At 42.2% G+C, this 18,182-nt stretch overlaps 1 protein-coding gene across 1 annotated transcript in view; it reads left to right on the plus strand.

Moving 5' to 3' along the window:
* Ctnnal1 (catenin alpha like 1) overlaps positions 1 to 18,182 on the plus strand; it is a 55,896-nt gene that overhangs the window by 17,690 nt on the left and 20,024 nt on the right. Inside the window, exons 3-8 of the mRNA XM_027403058.2 lie at positions 5,532 to 5,719; positions 8,644 to 8,763; positions 11,312 to 11,401; positions 12,643 to 12,813; positions 15,967 to 16,167; positions 18,057 to 18,143. Coding sequence (XP_027258859.1) covers positions 5,532 to 5,719; positions 8,644 to 8,763; positions 11,312 to 11,401; positions 12,643 to 12,813; positions 15,967 to 16,167; positions 18,057 to 18,143 — 857 coding nt within the window. The remainder of the gene's footprint in view (positions 1 to 5,531; positions 5,720 to 8,643; positions 8,764 to 11,311; positions 11,402 to 12,642; positions 12,814 to 15,966; positions 16,168 to 18,056; positions 18,144 to 18,182) is intronic.

Below are 18,182 nucleotides of genomic sequence, written 5' to 3' on the forward strand. Positions count from 1 at the left end.
GAGGCAGGTCTTACTACATAGGCTACTCTTAAACATAGTGGGAGTCCTTCTTGCACCAGTCTCCCAAGTACTGATGTGTATCACCATGCCCAGCTGCAAATACTTATTTTAAAGGCTATTTATACCAATCTCATTGCTCTGGATATTATGGCAGATACTTATTTATTTTGAGGCAGTCTCACTGTGTACCCAGTCTCACGGTATAAACCGGGTTTGAAGGTTTACCTTTACTTGCCTCTGGATCTCAAGTGCTAGGATTATAGGTGTGTGCCACTACACCCAACAAAACTTAAGAATTTGTTTTCTATAGTATTGGGGATTGAACCCTTGGCTGTTCTTATGCTAATCAAGCTATCACCAAGCTACATCCCTGACAAAATACTTTAGTTTTGCTTTGAGTTAAGATATACTAGAACATTAATGACCTAAATTGGCTTTTAGGGATGTTGGGCCTCTCTCGACTTCAGTCCTAACCCTGAAACACAGGATTCATTCACTGGTTAGAATAGTGGCATGCCATGCTGGCCATTAGCAGCTGAGGTGGGCGATATGCAGAAGAGAAGTTAGTTGAGAGAGGGTTACAAATGAAGGTAGGGAGATTTCAGAGGAAGCGTTTACACTAGAAACAGCCTAACACAGACAGTGTGCAGGAAGAATGCACAGTGCCCTTGGTGGTGTGGCTGAACAGTAGAATGAGGATGGAAGGACTCAGGCTTGACTCTCGGGCTTCTAGACATTTGTTGGTTTAGGGAACAGCTTTATGTGGGAGGCAGAGAAGTCCTTACCCTATATGTAGTTTCTATTTTTCCCATTATAAAAAAGGATTTGAATTGGGTTATAATAAAAGACATGGTAAATGATTCGATTAAAATAAGAGGAAAAACATACCAGACTCGGTGGCAAAGACGAATCTTTAATTAAGCATGAAATTTATCTTTGTACTTCCTGGAAAGCAAGACAAAAATGTGAGAAACAGAGGGTTGTATAATCCTCATTGTTTGCCGAGGGGAAACAAAGCAGTTTGTAAGAGGAGAGTCCTATTTTCCTGGCACTGCATTATTCCATTGGCACGTAGACAGCACGTTACAGAGTACAGTAGACAATGCAGAGAAAGCAGAAAAAGGCATCTTCCGGTTATTACTGATAAGCAAGAGGGGCAGGGTTGGGACTTACAGGGAACGAGCAGCATGAGGTCCTGTGTTTCCTTAGCTTTGTCACCCTGTTCTCAGGTGAGATGACAGCTTCAGCCAAGGACCAGGCAGGTCCCTCTGGGTGGCATGGCCCTCACATACCATCTCTTTTAAATTGACAGAAAGTGCCTGTTCATCCTTTGAGAAACCCCTCCCCCTACCTGTCAGCCTCCTGAAGTTACATAGTAAGAGACTTCACCCTTCAGACATGTTGAAGACTGAAGACAACACTCCTGGAGGCTTTCTGGCTTAGTCAGCCCTTAATCCTTTTCTCCTGGGCAGTTTGTGTACCCTTCAGTGCAAGAATACGAAGAAGCAGTGGTCATGACTTGGAGCTTCATGGTTAAACTGCTTACATTCCAGTCCTACCTCCTCCAACTAGGTAGAGCCTCAGTGTTCCCATGGAAAAATGGGGCTATTCATATTTGTAGAAGGGTTCTTATATGATGTGTGTCCGCATTTGGCACAAATAAGTGTTCAACAAATCTTCATGTCCTAATTATTGCATTTTTTTTCTCTCAGTTGAGTTCCTCCTGCATTGTTTTTACTTTTTACTTGGCTACATGTCAAGATCTATATTTTATACGGTAGTTTAGTAAATATTTTTCTTAGAATGTCTTAGAATTTTCACTCTAAGGGACTATACTAGCTCATTGCTTATAATAAATTAGAAACAACAACCATGAAACTGTACATTTTTTGCCTTTGCTGGGGGTTCTTTGCAATCTAAACTTGGAAGAGCTTCGATGGGAAGGAGACACTTGACCCTTTTCTGCAGTGGACCAGGATTACTGCCACTTACTGATTTGGTGAATGCCCAGGGTTCAGTCAGAAAAAGGAATGGTTAAACAGTGTCATCTGCACAGGCTCTTATGCAGTGCCTGGGGTGGCTGAGAGTGATAAGAAAATGGACATTTTCCAGAGGAACAAAGAAAACATCTTTTCTTTCAGCTATTGTTGCTAGAACATGAACTTGCCCATTTCCTCTGCTCCTTCCACCACAATAAAGGTTAGTTCTGAGAACATTTGTCCTCTGCAGATTTTGCCATAAAAATTTGGTGACACAACAATTTCCATTGCTGTGAAGCAAGTTACCCTCCATGCAGCTGAGTCTCAGACCAGAGACAGGAAATGGATTCCTTGGGCCATCCTGGGTCACCACATCTTATGACATTGGCTGGAGATATCTGTCAGGCCTTCGTTATCTGCAGGCCTCACCGTGCTGGAGATGTGTTCTGCAGGCTCTCAATGGCGCTGGCAGACTTCACTTTCTGGTTGACTGTTGGTCATCATGTTGCTTTCTTTGTAGTAAGGCTGCCTATAACCTGGTACTTGGTTTCCCTCAGGGAGAGAGAAAACAAGATGATGGTCTCAGTTTTTAAAAATTCATTTTGTGTGTGTGTGTGTGTGTGTGTGTCTGTGTGTGTGTCTGTGTCTGTGTGTCTGTGTATCTGTGTGTGACTATGCCACAGTACATGTGTAGAAGTTAGAGGACAACTCTTGCGAGTCAGTTTTCTTTATCACGCTTTTAGAGATTTAAGTGCTATTGCCCCCAGCCATCTCACAGGCTTGACCTGAGAGGATTTGATTGCTTAATTTCAGAAGTGGCATACCTCCTCTTCTGCCACCATTCTGAGGACAGTTTGGGAGAGGACACTTGATGGACATGGGTAACAACAAGTAGAGCTCTTTGGAGGCTGACTACAATAAACTTTGATTGAGTGGTAAAGCATCAGTTAGTTATGCATATTTGGTGACCTGTGTTTTGTGTATATCTGTATCGTTTTAAATTTCTCCTGCTGTCTGAAACTAAATTTGCCATTTTTCCTTCCTGAGTCTTTCTGTCTTTAAGTGATTTCGTTTATAATTTTGAAATTGTTTTTCTTTCTTTCCTTCTTATCACTAGTCAGCTGCCAGGTTTATATTTTCTTTCCTCACTGTCTCCTAAATCATTTTCTTCTTATGTCCTCTGGCTGCCATCTGTGAAGTCCTCTCCCCTGCATTAACAGCCACCCTGCTTTACGTCAGCTTTTCCAGTCTGTTCTGTTTTCCCAGCAACTGGCCATTCTAAATATTAACTGTTTTGTATCCTGTGGTTTGGCCATAAAGATTCTAATATTTTTTGTAAGATTTTTTTTATGTTACCAGCCAAGACTTTATTGAATGTATTTAATAAAACTAACAATAAACCTTCTGTGAGAAACTCAGTCATCAGACATATATATTTTTAGGACCCCAAAATTTATCTTAAATGAACTTATTTTTAAAATCTTGTTAACTGTAACAGTAAGGAGTTTTAGAGAATCACATTGTATTAATTAGTTTTCTACTTCTGTGATAAAACACCATGATCAAGGTGTGGTAGTTGAATGTAATTGGGCCCCATAATCTCATAGAGAGTGGCACTTTAAGGAGGTGTGGCTTTTTTGGAGTGGGTAAGGCCTTTGAGATTTCCTATACTCAGGATACCGCCCAGATACTCAGTTGACTTCCAGTTGTCTGTAAGATGTAGCACTCTCAGCTCTGGCACCATGTCTGCCTGCACATTGCTATGCTATTCATCATAATGGTAATGGATTGAACCTCTGAAGCTGTAGGCAGCCACCTCAGTTTAATGTTTTCTATATAAGAGTTGCCATAAGCCGGGCATTGGTGGCACACGCCTTTAATCCCAGCACTCGGGAGGCAGAGGCAGGTGGATCTCTGTGAGTTTGAGGTCAGCCTGGTCTCCAGAGCGAGTGCCAGGATAGGTGTCAAAGCTACACAGAGAAACCCTGTCTCGGAAAAAAAAAAAGAGTTGCCATAGTCATGGTGTCTCTTTACAGAAGAAACCTAACTAAGACACAAGAAGGCAACTGATAGAATAAAGAGTAGAGAGTTAGATCTAGTCCATGGTTCTTGAGTGAAGCCAGGGTGTTAGGAGCAGGAAACTGAGGCCTTGCAAGCAGGAATAAGAGAGAATGAACTAGTAATGGCGTTTAACTCTCAAAGACCACCTACAGTGACACAATTCCTCCAACAAGGCCACACTTTCTAAACCTCCCAAACAGTGCCATCAACAACTGGGGACCTAGTGTTCAAATGCCGTAGACCATGGAGCACTCTTATTCCAACCATCACACACAACTTGGTTTCATCATTTAGGAGAGCAAATATTTGTATAGTTTTAATAATTATTATTATAGAAATCAACAAGCTTGATGGCAATTGGAGGAAAGAATTTTTCTAGAGGGTTGGAAATTTGTATCCTAGAATGGTCTTTTTTCCCTGGGCACCAAAAGAAGTGTAAGTGTCTGAGTCTGAAGAGATGGCTCAGTGGTTAAGAGCACGGGCTGTTCTTCCAGAGAGTTGGGGTTCGATTCCTGGCATCCACATGATGGTTCACAACCATCAGTAACTGTAGTTCCAGTGGATCTGATGTAGTATACAGGTGTGTGTGTGTGTGTGTGTGTGTGTGTGTGTGTGTGTGTGTGTGTGTGTGTAGGCAAAATATCCTTACACATAAAAAATAAATATAAGAATCTTAAAAAAAATTACTGGGCATGATAATGTACACTTTTAATCCTAGCACATGGAGGCTGTGAGTTTGAGGCCAGTCTGGTCTACACAGCAAGTTTCAGGCCAGCCATGACACTTGGCTATGTAGTGGTGAGGACCCTGTCTTAAAACAAAACAAAACGGAACTAAACAAAAACATTTATCTGTTGGCAATTACAAATCTAAAGTTCAGCCAGGGTTTGAACTCTCAAGGGTAAGGGTCTTACTTGGTCTACTTTCTCTACCCTGTCTCCAGGCAGAACAACAAATACACTTCTTATGTATCTATAGTTCATTATTCCAGCCCCACCTCTCCCTTTTAAGATGTTAACCCGAGCCTAAAGCCTTGTCTTTCTACTATCCTTCGATGTCCCTCCAAACCCAAGCTTCTTTAGATGGTGGTGATTGACAGTGTCCCCTCCTTCCTCACTCCCTGTGGGGGCCTCACCTAGGCTCAGTGCTCTGGATTTAGGTGTTTGGTTCTTGACTCCTGGGACTTTTCTTTTGTCCTGTACAGAGGCAGCTTTTAGATTGTGTGGTTGGTCAAACTACTAGAAAGACAAATTGTATTTTTCTGTTTGTCATGGTTTGACATGTTTGTCATGTTTGTCAAAGTTTGTCATGGTTCTGAAGAGTGTACTGTTGTTGTTTTTGCTTGTTTGATTTGCTAGAAAGCATCATAGGAGCCATCTAAGCATTTCTTGTGCCCCAAGTTCCCATGTATACTGTAGTCAAGATGAGAGAAAAGTCTGTCTTTTTGTTTTAGTGTTTAATTTCCAACGTGATATCCCTCTTTCTTGTTAGGAGAAACAATTGCAGCACTCACAGATGTGACCAAATTGAACCATGTGGAATCGAGTGGTCAGATCACAATTTTGACAGACAAAACAGGAGTTGTGCAGGCCGCCAGGCTGCTGCTCTCCTCAGTGACAAAAGTGTTGCTGCTGGCAGACCGAGTAGTCATCAAGCAGATAGTGACATCAAGAAACAAGGTACTCACTTGTGGCTGTGCTTGTGTTTTAGGGTGACTCAGAATCCTTGTTGAGGTGAAATCCAGATAGTTTGGCTCTGCTTATTAGTTAATTATTTATAGACCCATTTCCCAGAGTTTAAAATAGTGCCTTTCCTATACCTACCATCTCCAATTTACTGAGTCTAAACTGTCATTTATTTCTATTTTTAAAAGCAATATTAGTGTTTTATGTATATGATTGTTTGCTTGTGTCTAAGTCTGTGGATCCTGTTCATGCCTGATGTTTACAGAGGCCAGAAGAGGGCTTCAGATCTCCTGAAACTGGAGTTACAGATGGATATGAGTTGCCATATGGGTGCTGGGAACTGAACCTGAATTCTCTGAAAAAACAGTCAGTGCTCTTAACCGAGCCCCAGGCCTGAAGTTTTAAATGCAAAAAATGTTTCTCATTTAATAATAACAACACAACAAAAATCTTGGTGAGGCTTACGCCAAGAGCCTTAAATGTGTACAATTTGGGAAGAAAAGCTAAGTTGGTGATGAATGCAGGAGAGACCTAGTTAACAAATACCCTGAATCCTTCAGTACTTTTACCCAAGTCAGAGAGTAACCATTTATAAGCTAAAGACAAATGTAAATCACTGGGCTCTGGCTGTAGTCCAGTAGGTAGAGTGCTTGGCTAGTATGCACTAAGCCCTGTTCTAATCCCAAGCACCTGCAATCACAACACTTCGGAAATGGAGGCAGGATGATCAGGAGGTCAAGGCCAGCCTCAGCTACATAGAAATTTGAGACTAGCTAGGGCTACATGAGACCCTGTCCACAGCCACAAAATTTCCATATGTAGCACCCTTAAATATTTCTAAAGAATGGACTTAAACTCTTGAGCTCTGGAAGACAGTGGCCCTGCTCCTGATCACTGGGAACCAAGCACCATTGCCTTCTGCTGATACTCCCCTCGGTGAGGTGGAGGGCAGTCAAGTCAGCCAGAGGAGTACATCCTTTCAGTGGCATCTGAGGGTGGCCCTGTTGACACCCACCCCCATCTCCCAGGAATGTCCAGCAAATCAAAAAGTGAAAGTTTAAAGAGAAAAAGAAATCAAAGAGAGTGACAAACAAAAGGAAGATTTTCCTGCCTTTTTGAGATGGAGGCTGTGCTCTGTGTCCTATCTTTCTTATCTGTGGAACTGCTTGTGTTTCCTGAGCTGCCTGGGCAGGTTAGCAGGCCAAATGTCTCCATATCCTCATTAAAAATGAACAAGCACAGGATATCTGTGTTTTTTCTGACTTATCTTGCTCTGGCCAAAATTCAGTAGTTATTTTAGAAAAAAAAAAACTATGAGAAAATATGTTTCACATTTGTTCACCGTATTTCTTATGCCAGGGAAACAGCATTTTCTGCCAGCTGTCCTGTGCACAGGTCCATGCTCTGCTCCCTCCTCACTGCCCAAAGCCTCTTGGCAGTTGATCTGTTCACACAGCAGCTCCCGACCGGTCTAAACTGGTTTTCAAATGTGAATTCCTAAACCCCCATCTTACTCCTCTCTCTGGATTACCTCCCTACTATTTTCTTCTAAAACTGGAGTTCTTCTAATCCTGGTTCAATAATCTGTATAGTTTCTGGGTTTTTTTGTTTGTTTGTTTTTTTCCTCACTGCCTTCTTATTTCTTATTGCTACCATTGTCAGCTTTCTGTTTCTATAACAAAATGCCCAAGGCTACATACTTTGTGAAGAAAAATTTGTTTGGCTTGCCTCATGTCTTCAGCCCCCGACTAGCCAGATAGGTGAGCTCCAGGGTTAGGATCCTGCTTCAGTAAATAGAGAGGAGAGGGATTAATGAACACACCCAACATCAAGTTCTGTCCTTCACATACGTGTACATGTGTGCATCTGCACACACATTCATTCACACATGTGAAAATATACACACATATACCAATAAATTCTTCAAATGAAAAAAGTTCCATAGAGAATTAGAGATCAGCCTAGGCTACGGACTGTGTGTCAAAAACAAAACAAAACAAAACAAACAAAACCCCTAAATACTCAAAGGAAGATCTCATTCATGAAGTCAAGTGTGGAGAAGCAAAGAATGGGCAGAACAGCTGTTATTGCTATGCTCAGACATGCTTTGAGGGCATCTCCAGGTCCCTGTGCTGGGGGCCCAGGCCCCAGTGTATTTATTCATGTGAGAGTTGGTGGAATCTTCGTAAGACAGGTTCTAGTCAAAGACCTGTAAGTCACTGGAGGCATTGCCTTCAGAGCTGATTAACACAGCCCTCACAGACCGGCCTAGAAGATGGACCCACTGGAAAGGCAAGCTCACCCAGCAGAGTGTGCTTTTCCTTTTCAGAATTTCTTGTCCCAGTGCAGTTCCTAAACCCAGAGGGTTAGCTGGTTCTGTGGTAGGTCTACCCTTTGCTTTTCACCAGTCTTTTTCTTGCAGTTGCTTTTAACTCTCTAAGCCCTATTTAGTCATTAATTTTTTTTCTCTTCCTTTGAAGTTATAAATAGGGCTGGAGAGATGGCTCAGAGGTTTAAGAGCACTGGATGCTCTTCCAGAGGTCCTGAGTTCAATTCCCAGCAACCACATGGTGGCTCACCATGGGATCTGGTGCCCTCTTCTGGCCTGCAGGGATACATGCAGAGCATTCATGCAAATAAATAAACTTAAAAAAAAGTTATAAATAAACCCATATCTCCTTATCCTAAAACCAAGTCAATTCCCTTGGTGGTTCTAACTGTTGAACCAGCTTTTATGTCTTAAAGGCCCTTCTCTTGTGTGTGTGTGTGTGTGTACATGTCTGTGTGTGTGCTTCTTTTTTCTCAGCTTTCCCATGGAGTTTAGAGCCTCTCTTGTTTCCCTTCACTCCATTCAGCTCTGGAAGTCTCAGTCTGTGTCTTGTTTATTGCCCAACAATAAAATATTTTCTGTTTTGAAGGTTCTTGCAACCATGGAGAGACTAGAGAAAGTAAACAGCTTTCAGGAGTTTGTTCAGATATTCAGCCAGTTTGGAAATGAAATGGTGGAGTTTGCACATCTAACGGGAGACAGACAAAATGTATGTACTTACCACATTGAAAAGTCTTCAGATAAATGCACACTTTTTACTTTGGATGGAAATTCAATCTTCTTAATCCATTTGAATTGACTTCTTTACTCACTAAATCTATGGTCTTGGTCTTAAAACCCTTTCTTTGTAAGTAATCCAGGGTATGTAGTAGATTGATGTGTCTTATTTTTACATATATGGCAATTAATATTGCCTGCACTGGGGATACTCTGACAGTGTGGAAGGCCCAACTTTCCCTTTCATGAAGTGTTCCAAATAAATTGAACTGGAATGTATAATTTTAGAATATATTTGTTTACTTACTATACTAGATTGTATATTTGTTTACTTACTATACTAGATTGCTATTAAGAACACATGCCATTGTTCTATTTGCACTGGCTATATTTCTTTTTTTTTAATAAAGATTTTATTTATTATGTATACAACATTCTGCTTCCATGTATATCTGCACACCAGAAGAAGACACCAGATCTCATAACAGATGGTTGTCAGCCACCATGTGGTTGCTAGGAATTGACTCAGGACCTATGAAGAGCAGCCAGTGCTCTTAGCCTCTGAGCCATCTCTCCAGCCCTTGTGCTGGCTATATTATGTTAAGTATTTAATATATGTGATTATACTTAATATTGATAGCATCCCTACAAACTGGGTATTATTATTGTGTTTTATACATAAGGGAACCAAACCTGAGATGAAGGGATTTTCCTAAGGTCAGTCTGCTGATGGATGGAATTAGTTACATCTATTCCTAAAGCCTGTTATTCTTTAACTGCATCTCTGGGTGTCTTTTCTTTGGGACCTGCTCCCCAATTCAGACCAATGTTTCTAAGTGTGGTGGGGAGGTAGAAGACCACAGTGTGTCAAAATAGGTTCTTTCTGGTTGATATGTTTGCTTATGAATCCATCTTGTCAGCAGGCCTGACCAGCAGTACTGAGATCTGTGCATCCTCCCTCAGGCTACCCCTTCAGTTTTAGACAAGAGCTTTCCTTGTCGTAGCTACAGTTGGGAAATGGACATTGGCCTGGAAAATGACAGGCTGGAGAGCAGTATTTGTTGCTGAAAACACTGAATGTATAGGTGGCTGTCAAGATGGCTGGGTGGGTAAGGGCACTTGCTTGAGTTCAGTCCCCAGATCCACATGGTGGAAGGAAATAACTGACCCCTGCAAGCTGTCCTCTGACCTCCACATGAGTGTTATGACATTCTCAATCCCATGCTCACCTGTGACCATACACAGATACACAGACAGGCACACAAACATGCTCACATATGTGTGCTTGCATACACCATCAACAAATAAATGTAATACAAATTTTGAAAAGCCATCTGTGCAACACCTTGTCTCATTTTCTGTTTTATGACCATTGTTCTTTAATATTTTGTTCCATTTCTTTTTTTCTCATCATCCTTCCCTTCTCCCCTCCCCACACTCTTTCCCTATAGAGAGGATTAGCCTAAGTATTTTTATGACACTTAATCGTCTAACATTTTCTGGATCACTGGGCAAGTGTAGTGTGACTCAGATTCCAAAGCCTGTGTAGCTCTTTTGGCTGTGTTTCCTGCTGGCCACACAACTGGGAAACTTCCACTGTTATATTGATCTGTAGTTAGAAATTTGGCCTGGAGCCAGGATGGTGCCTTACTTCTGTAATCCCAGCACTTGGGATTCTAAGGCAGGAGGATCACCATTTGTTTGAGGCCAACCTAGGCTGTAGTGACTAGTGACTTGCAGGGTAGCCTGTGCTACATGGCAAGACTCTGCCTCAAAAAATCAAATCAAAAAAGAAAATAAAATTGGTCTGTAGACTATTTATCCCGGGTTCAGTAAGACTGTGATCAACTCATTTAAAACTTGTGCACTTCAGCTGAAGAATAACGCTGACTGGCCTGGAACTCACTGTGTAGACAAGGCTATCATCAAATTCATAGAGATCATCCTGCTCTGCTTCCCCAGTGCTAGGGTTTAAGGCATGCACTACCTCACCTGGCAGGAGTATCTGTTAAATTTAACTCATCAGATACAGGGTAGCAGGCATTTTTCCTTCTGGGGTTTTGGTAAGTCCTATGTCTGGCTCACTTTCTTAGTATTTGTTTCCAGAGTTCAGCCCTTGCCCTTTCTGTCTTAATTTGGTCAGAATATGCTGGAAATAGCCATCAGCTAGCCTCTTTTTTTGTACTCAGCAGATTCTCATTACTTACTGGGAATTGGAGTATTCTAGGTATTGGGGAACATAACAGTTAGGAAGCCTGCCCCATGGAACTTCTGTTTTAGAGGGTGTGGGAGGAGGCGGACAGTAACACAGACACGAGGACTGCAGGTGAGTGACCTCAGAAAGGAAAACCATGGGTGAAGGGTGTGACTGTTTTCACCAAAGCAGTCAAGGTTTAGAAAACATTGTCGTTGCCTCTTTTTTCTGTACTGAGTAATGTGACTGGCCTTTTGGACATTATTGTTATTGAGTAGATGGCTTTTCAAAAGATCAGGTTGCTGCTGTGGTCTTAGACTGCCCAGTGATTTGATTTCTTCTTTAGGATTTGAAAGATGAAAAGAAAAAGGCCAGCATGGCCGTGGCGAGGGCCGTGCTTGAAAAGGGCACCATGATGCTCCTCACGGCTTCAAAGGTAAGTGCCTCTGTGTTAGTCAGTGATGAGAAAAACCTGAGCAAATGCATCATTGCGGGAGGTTTACATTTTTATTCCATGTGCTCTTTCCTTATGCAGAGGACTGAACTCAGTACCTTGTGCCTGCTAAGCATGTACTCCACCACTGAGCGTCACCCCGGCCCTCCCTACTGGGCATTTTTGAAGGGATGAAAGCAATAACTTAGAACCAAGTCAAATCTGTTACTATTATCCTGAATGCTAACCTTTCTTCCCCAGCTCCTGAATCTGAGCCCACTTTGATTCAGCAGCTAAGCAGAAGAGAAGGGATCAAGTACTATGATAGAGCCTGCCAGGCACTGGCACTCACAGCAGGGTTTGCCAGGTTACATTATCTAGGCAAGTCAGGATTGGTTAACAGAGCTAGTGGAGTATGGGGAATGAAGCCTCTGTTGGTTTCTTCCTTTAATTCATGGCCTCTCCTTTCTATTTCTTCTTTTATAAAATGACAAGCCAGGAACGTGTGTTCCCAAGCAATGATGGGTATAGTGCAGGGATGAGCTGGTAAACGTCTCTATAGGAGTTGGTCGAGAACTGCCTGTTCTGCAAAATCAGCATTTACTGATGCACTTGGATTAGCAAAACCACAAAAGCAGAGACAGATGCTCTGTTCATATCTAGATCTGGAATAGATTTTTATTTACATCAGGTTTCAAAAATGAAAGATTTGCCGGGCCGTGGTGGTGCACACCTTTAATACCAGCACTTGGAGGCAGAGGCAGGTGGATCTCCGCGAGTTCAAGACCAGCTTGGTCTACAAGAGCTAGTTCCAGGAGAGCCTCCAAAGCCACAGAGAAACCCTGTCTCAAAAAACAAACAAAAAAGTGAAAGATGCAGCCATAGTCATCTATCATCTTGCCCAGTTTTCCCTTTTCCTTTCTTGTTCTTGCATGTGTGAGGCAGCACTGTATAAAACAGTTTTAATTGTGATAAAGATACCGGGTTTTTCCATCACTGAAATCAAGATGAATTTACTGTTGATGTTTGAAGATGCAGCTTTTCTCTCTGGTCATTCACTTAACCTTGCTGTCGCTTTTTACTCATCCTGCTTCCACACTAGTGAGGAGAGGCAGCTGGGGGAGCCGGGGAGCCAGGAGATTTGGGTAAAGAACCATTTTTATTAGCATGGCATGTTCTCTGTAAGATTTTAATATGTTATGATGTGAGTTATTATTAAAATAAAAACCTCAACTCTTCTGAAGACATGTCTCAGGCATCCCAGCTGTGACTCAGCCCACAAAAACAAAGAAGGAGTGTTTGACCGGATGAGAGTGGCCCTGGATAAGGTCATTGAGATAGTCACTGAGAGCAAACCAAATGGAGAAACTGACAGGTCATCTGTCAGCGTGTTTACTGGGATTAAAGAATTGAAGGTAAGAGTAAAGAGTATGCTTTGCTCTTTCCCTTTTTCATTTAAGAGAGCATCATTATATGTAATGTTCATATTTTGTGTAATGGTTTAGAGAGATGACTCACTGGTTGAGAGTGCTTGCTGCTTTCAAAGAGCACCAAAATTAGTTCCCAGTACCCATGATGGATGGCTCATAACTCCATGTGACTAGCTCCACGGAATCTGGCCCACAGTTTTAGCCTTCCTGGGTACCCATACCCATGTGCATCCCTCCCCACACACAAACACCATACACATAAAAAACCAGAATGGTTCTTCACAGAAAGCAGTGTATCTCAGGAGCTAGAGAGCAGATTCAAAAGGTTGACAGTTCATTTGCTACACTTACATGGCAGCTCACAGCTGCTTGTAACTCCAGTTCTAGGGGATCTGATGCCCTAATCTGGCCTCCCTGAGCACCAGGCATGCACATGGTATACATATGTGCACAGATGCCAATCACTCATACACATTAAAAAAAAATCAGATATGTTTCTTTAATGAAATGCCATTCTAACCTAACGGTGAGCAATATGGGCGCAGGGTTATGTTGACAGACAACACAGGTCCTTGTTTATAGCAGCAGCCTTCCCTGTTGAGCTATAGGTTTAGATGAACTCTTTCATGTAGAGCTATCTACAGATGATCACAAGCAGCATACAGTTTCTGCTGGGATCCCTGTTCTTCCATGTGTGATAGGGTCTACACATTGAGACGGTAACAACAGCAACAGCAACAATTACAGACCTAAGAGAAATCCTGCTAACATTTGGAGTCCTCACTGTGCCAGCTCAGTCCCCTCCCCGAGTGCTTTAAGTGTGTGGACTCCTGGGATCCTTACAAGTACTGTTGCTATTCTCTTCTGAGTGCTGTTCGAGAGATGGAGAGACAGATGAGATAGACTTGCTACCTCAGTACCAGAGCAGAGATTTGACTCCAGGCAGTCTGATTTCTCCTCAAGAGAGTCCTATAGCCCTGTCTAATGCAGGATCATTTACCAGATAAGAAAACCAAGGCCCTGGAAAGTTACCTAATATGCCGAGGGCTACACACCCATAATAAGCTGAGCTGAGATGGGCATGGTATTCGTTCTGTCTCACTGCACCTTGACCTTCTGTGAAGATCGAGGTCAGAACAGGGAGTGAAAAAGCAGTGGAGAGAACTGTTCTCCATTGCATAAGGAGGTGCTCCCAAAAATGGGACCTAGCCATGTAGCTCAGACTGATGTCACAGTGCAGTCCTCCTGCCTCAGCCTTATAAGTGCTGGGATTACAAGCATGCAGCACTATGCCTGACTTGACACTGGTTTCTTTTTGAGGGAGAAAATAATCTGTAGAGAGGAATTTCATACTTTCTTTTGTCTGGTATTTTAAATAAGTGGCTATATCTTATGTAAATAAAACTTAATAGCCTTCAAAAGACCAATATGACTCTATTAAGTTGCTGTTTAAGCACACACACACACACACACACACACACACACACACACACACACACACAGCCTAAATTGAAAATAAAAATCAATAATATAAATGATGTGAGTTATACATGATTAAGTTTTAGGTTTCAGTTATTTAAATTCTCAGGTCATCATTGTCCATTCCTTACATATTATCCATGTTATTATTATTATTATTATTATTATTATTATTATTATCATTATTATTATTATTTGGTTTTTCGAGACAGGGTTTCTCTGTGGCTTTGGAGGCTGTCCTGGAACTAGCTCTTGTAGACCAGGCTGGTCTCGAACTCACAGAGATCCACCTGCCTCTGCCTCCCGAGTGCTGGGATTAAAGGCGTGGGCCACCAACCACCTGGCCCCATGTTATTTTTAATGCATTTGTTTATTCTGTAGTGCGTGCATGTGTGTGTGTGTGTGGGTGTGTATGTGGGTGTGTAGGCCACATGACAACTTGTAGGCATCAGTTCTCCCCTTCCAACTTGCATGTCCTGGAGATTAGACGGAGGTCATAGGTCTTGGTGGCATCACTTACCTGCTGAGCTATTCAACAGTCTCTATTCATGTTATTTCTTAACTAAAAAGAAAATTACCCAGGATGATGATTTGGACACAACTCAGGTCAAGAGAAAGAGCAACACTCACTTCCCCATGGACTCTTGACTTTCCATAGCTGGTATGTCACAGGTTGTGTTAAGATGGGACATGTGTAAGGATTATTTTGAAATAACTGTGGCAGGAACTTAGAGGTCTACAACATTGTCCCTGTCTGTGCATTCATCAATTGTGACCATAGTTGTGATCATTACTGCTTTTTGTCTCCTAGTCCAAGTTGTGACTTTAACAGATTTCATGGGCTAGAGGCTAAGGTTGCAATGGCATAAGTTAAGAGAGGAAGATTTCCCATGAGTCCATTCCACATTGGAAGAACTCTACACGCAGGGTTGGTGAAGCAAGATGGATAGGCTGCTAGGGTAGTGAGTGAGGGCGAGACTATGGAGACCTTTACACCAGATGGTAGCTCTTGATTCTGTAGCTGGGGAGGAGCTAATTAGAGGTCATGTGATAATACCAGGTTTACAGTTCAAAAAGGTGATACAGTCCTCCTGGTAGAGGATGTTTGTGCCAGTGTACTGTTAGGGACATAAAACAACATGAAAAATGCAAAATGTTAGGCAATTGGAGAGGTTCTGGGTGAGTGAAGGCAAACCTGATGCCCTACCCTAACCCTCTGCACTGCAACCTTAGTCTCTAGTGCATGAAACACCTCCCTGTGGTCTACCTCCTGTGGTTCAGCACACCTCACCTGAGTGCAAACCACTTGGGACTTTGCCTAGGCATTTTTTTTTTTTTCAGCTGCAGATACTTCATCTGGAGGCTGGTTTGTTATTTCTACGAATTCTATACACTGGTGCACTTTCTGCCTTAGTATTCTCTGATCTTGTGGCAATGTCATTGTATTAATGGTGGTTGAACAAAGGCCTTGCATGGCCATTGATGACTCTTGAACAAAGTGTCCTTCCGGTGACTGGAGAATACAGTGACCATTGGATGGAGGCTGCAATACTCCTGATCCTGGAAAAGGACTTGGTAGTGCATCTCCAGGACACTGTTAGAACTTGTAACCCATTTGGGGGATACTTAGATGGATTTTCTGTTCCTTTTTGTTCTCAGTTGAACATTGAAGCCCTTTGGGAGAATCTCTACTTTGAGTCCAAGGAGAACCTTGCTGCTGCATTGGAGGTCATCTTGGAGCGTGTGGAGGACTTCACTGATTCTGCCTACACAAGCCATGAGCACAGGGAACGCATCTTGGAGCTATCTACTCAGGCGAGAACAGAACTGCAACAGTTCATTTCCGTTTGGATGCAAGCTGTAAGAACTGTGTTCATTAGAGTAAATCTTAGGCAATAGCTTTTCACTTAATGTTTAGAGAGGTGTGGAAGTCTTATCCCTTTTCTCCATCCCAGTGGGTAAAACTATGCTTTATGTGTGACTCACAGCACCTGCCATGTTCAGGTCTCTGATTCTCCTCTTGGCCAGGCTGGATTCTGTGCCATCATTGCCACCTATAGTTTCCCTGGTCTCCCCACTCTTCTGCCAAATTCATTTTTGGAAAATCCCTCCTCCAAATGCTTCCTTAGTGTAGAAAGTAGAGGAATAAATGTATTAGAGGGCCTTAAAACATGAACCTGCTGTTAGTGCCATTCAGGTGTGCAGTGTGCTTAACTCTGAGGATAGATGATTTACAGACAATAGTTTAGAATGCTCATTGAGGTCTAGATGCCATGAAGGTCAGGGTGGACCTAGTGGTCCATTACTCTTGCACAGACTCCTGGACTAAGTCCTCCGGCAGCCACTGAAGATGCCTGAGTGGCATGCTTTCAGCATGGGAGGCTGTTCAAGTAAGATGGGTAAAACCTACACAAATGTGACAACACAGAAAGTTTGTCCCAAGTCTCATAGTAGTGGATTGCAGGAGCAGGGGTGGAGGAGACAGAGGCCAAGGCATATTCTGGCCCTTTTATTTATTTCTTAAACCTAGGCTAGGTCATGAAGTATTGAATGTAACTCATAGCAAATGAAAGTAGCGGGTAGAACAAATCTGGAAATAAGGAATTAAAGCTTGGCAAAGCAAAGAGGGAGAGGCTGTGAGATTTAGAAGGAAGCAGTGGCAGTTTACTCCCTGGTTGCTGTATTATTTGTGCATAAAGAGTAGAGAGAGATCACAGATTTGGGGATATTTCTTTGGCATTCTAACAGTGCACATGGCCTGTTATCTGGGAGTCTTGCCCTAACAGAGTAGTGTAAGAATCACGAGTAGTGTTTTGTATTTACATCACTCGTGTACTGTGTAGTATGAAGAGGAGATTGCTTTCGTGATGTATCCTAAGCTCAACATTGTGACTGAATACCTTTTATCTGCCAGGTGCCAGAAGAGAAATAAGATTGTCTTTGCCCACCATGACTTTACAATATAGAAAAATGTGGGAAGAGGTAGACAAGGACACAAAGAAACCATCTTAAGACAGAGTGAAGTTAGACTTAAAAAGGACTCTAGAAGGCTCCCAGAAGGCACTGGGATTGCTTGGCTCTGCTGTTTGAGAAATTTGAATACCTGTGACCTGTACGTGCTGTATCAGCGTGTACTATGGAACTGATGAGAACCCACCTTTTGTCCTAGAAGGAAAGAGACAAACCAACATTTTAAAAATACTAAACAAATATTTAAAAACATAAATATGTGATTCTAAGCTTTGATGATTACTTGAGTAAAGTTAGAGTAGGTGAAGAAGAGGCCCGGCTTAGAGTGGGTGACCTGGGAGGTCCCTGAGAAAGAAGGGCTTGTGAGCCCTTAGGGAGAAATAGATTTTTGGTATTCAGCTATACTAAAAACAAAGGCTAGATATTCCAGGGGGAAAGTAAAAGAGATTAGTTTTAGACACAAGTTTATTATGAAAATTTGGTTCTGAAAATTCACCTGTTTACAATTAGTGTGGAAAATATAATGAAATAACCCAAATTCTATTTTCTACTGTAAGCTTAAACAGGTAAATTAAGGAAGTACTTCTACCAGGTTGGGTAGTATACCTCAGGGGTAGAGCACTTGGCCTCAAAAGTTTGGTTCGCAGCACCACAAAAACAAATGAGAATACTTTTATTATAGTTGACTGGTATTATAATGTACTATAATTTATATTGAAAACGGAATTGAGTACCAGGTTAAGAAGGTAACGTGACATGAATACTTCTCACAATTTCAGCAAAGCAGGAAGACAAAGAGTGCTGCCGAGGAGCTGGAACTCACCGTTCTGAGGGTCAGCCACAGTCTCAACCAGCTGAGAAAAGAGGTAAGGAGTTTGACACGCAGTCTTCTGCTGTAGGACACG

This window comes from Cricetulus griseus, chromosome 2 (assembly GCF_003668045.3).
Source record: "Cricetulus griseus strain 17A/GY chromosome 2, alternate assembly CriGri-PICRH-1.0, whole genome shotgun sequence".
NCBI lineage: Eukaryota > Metazoa > Chordata > Mammalia > Rodentia > Cricetidae > Cricetulus > Cricetulus griseus.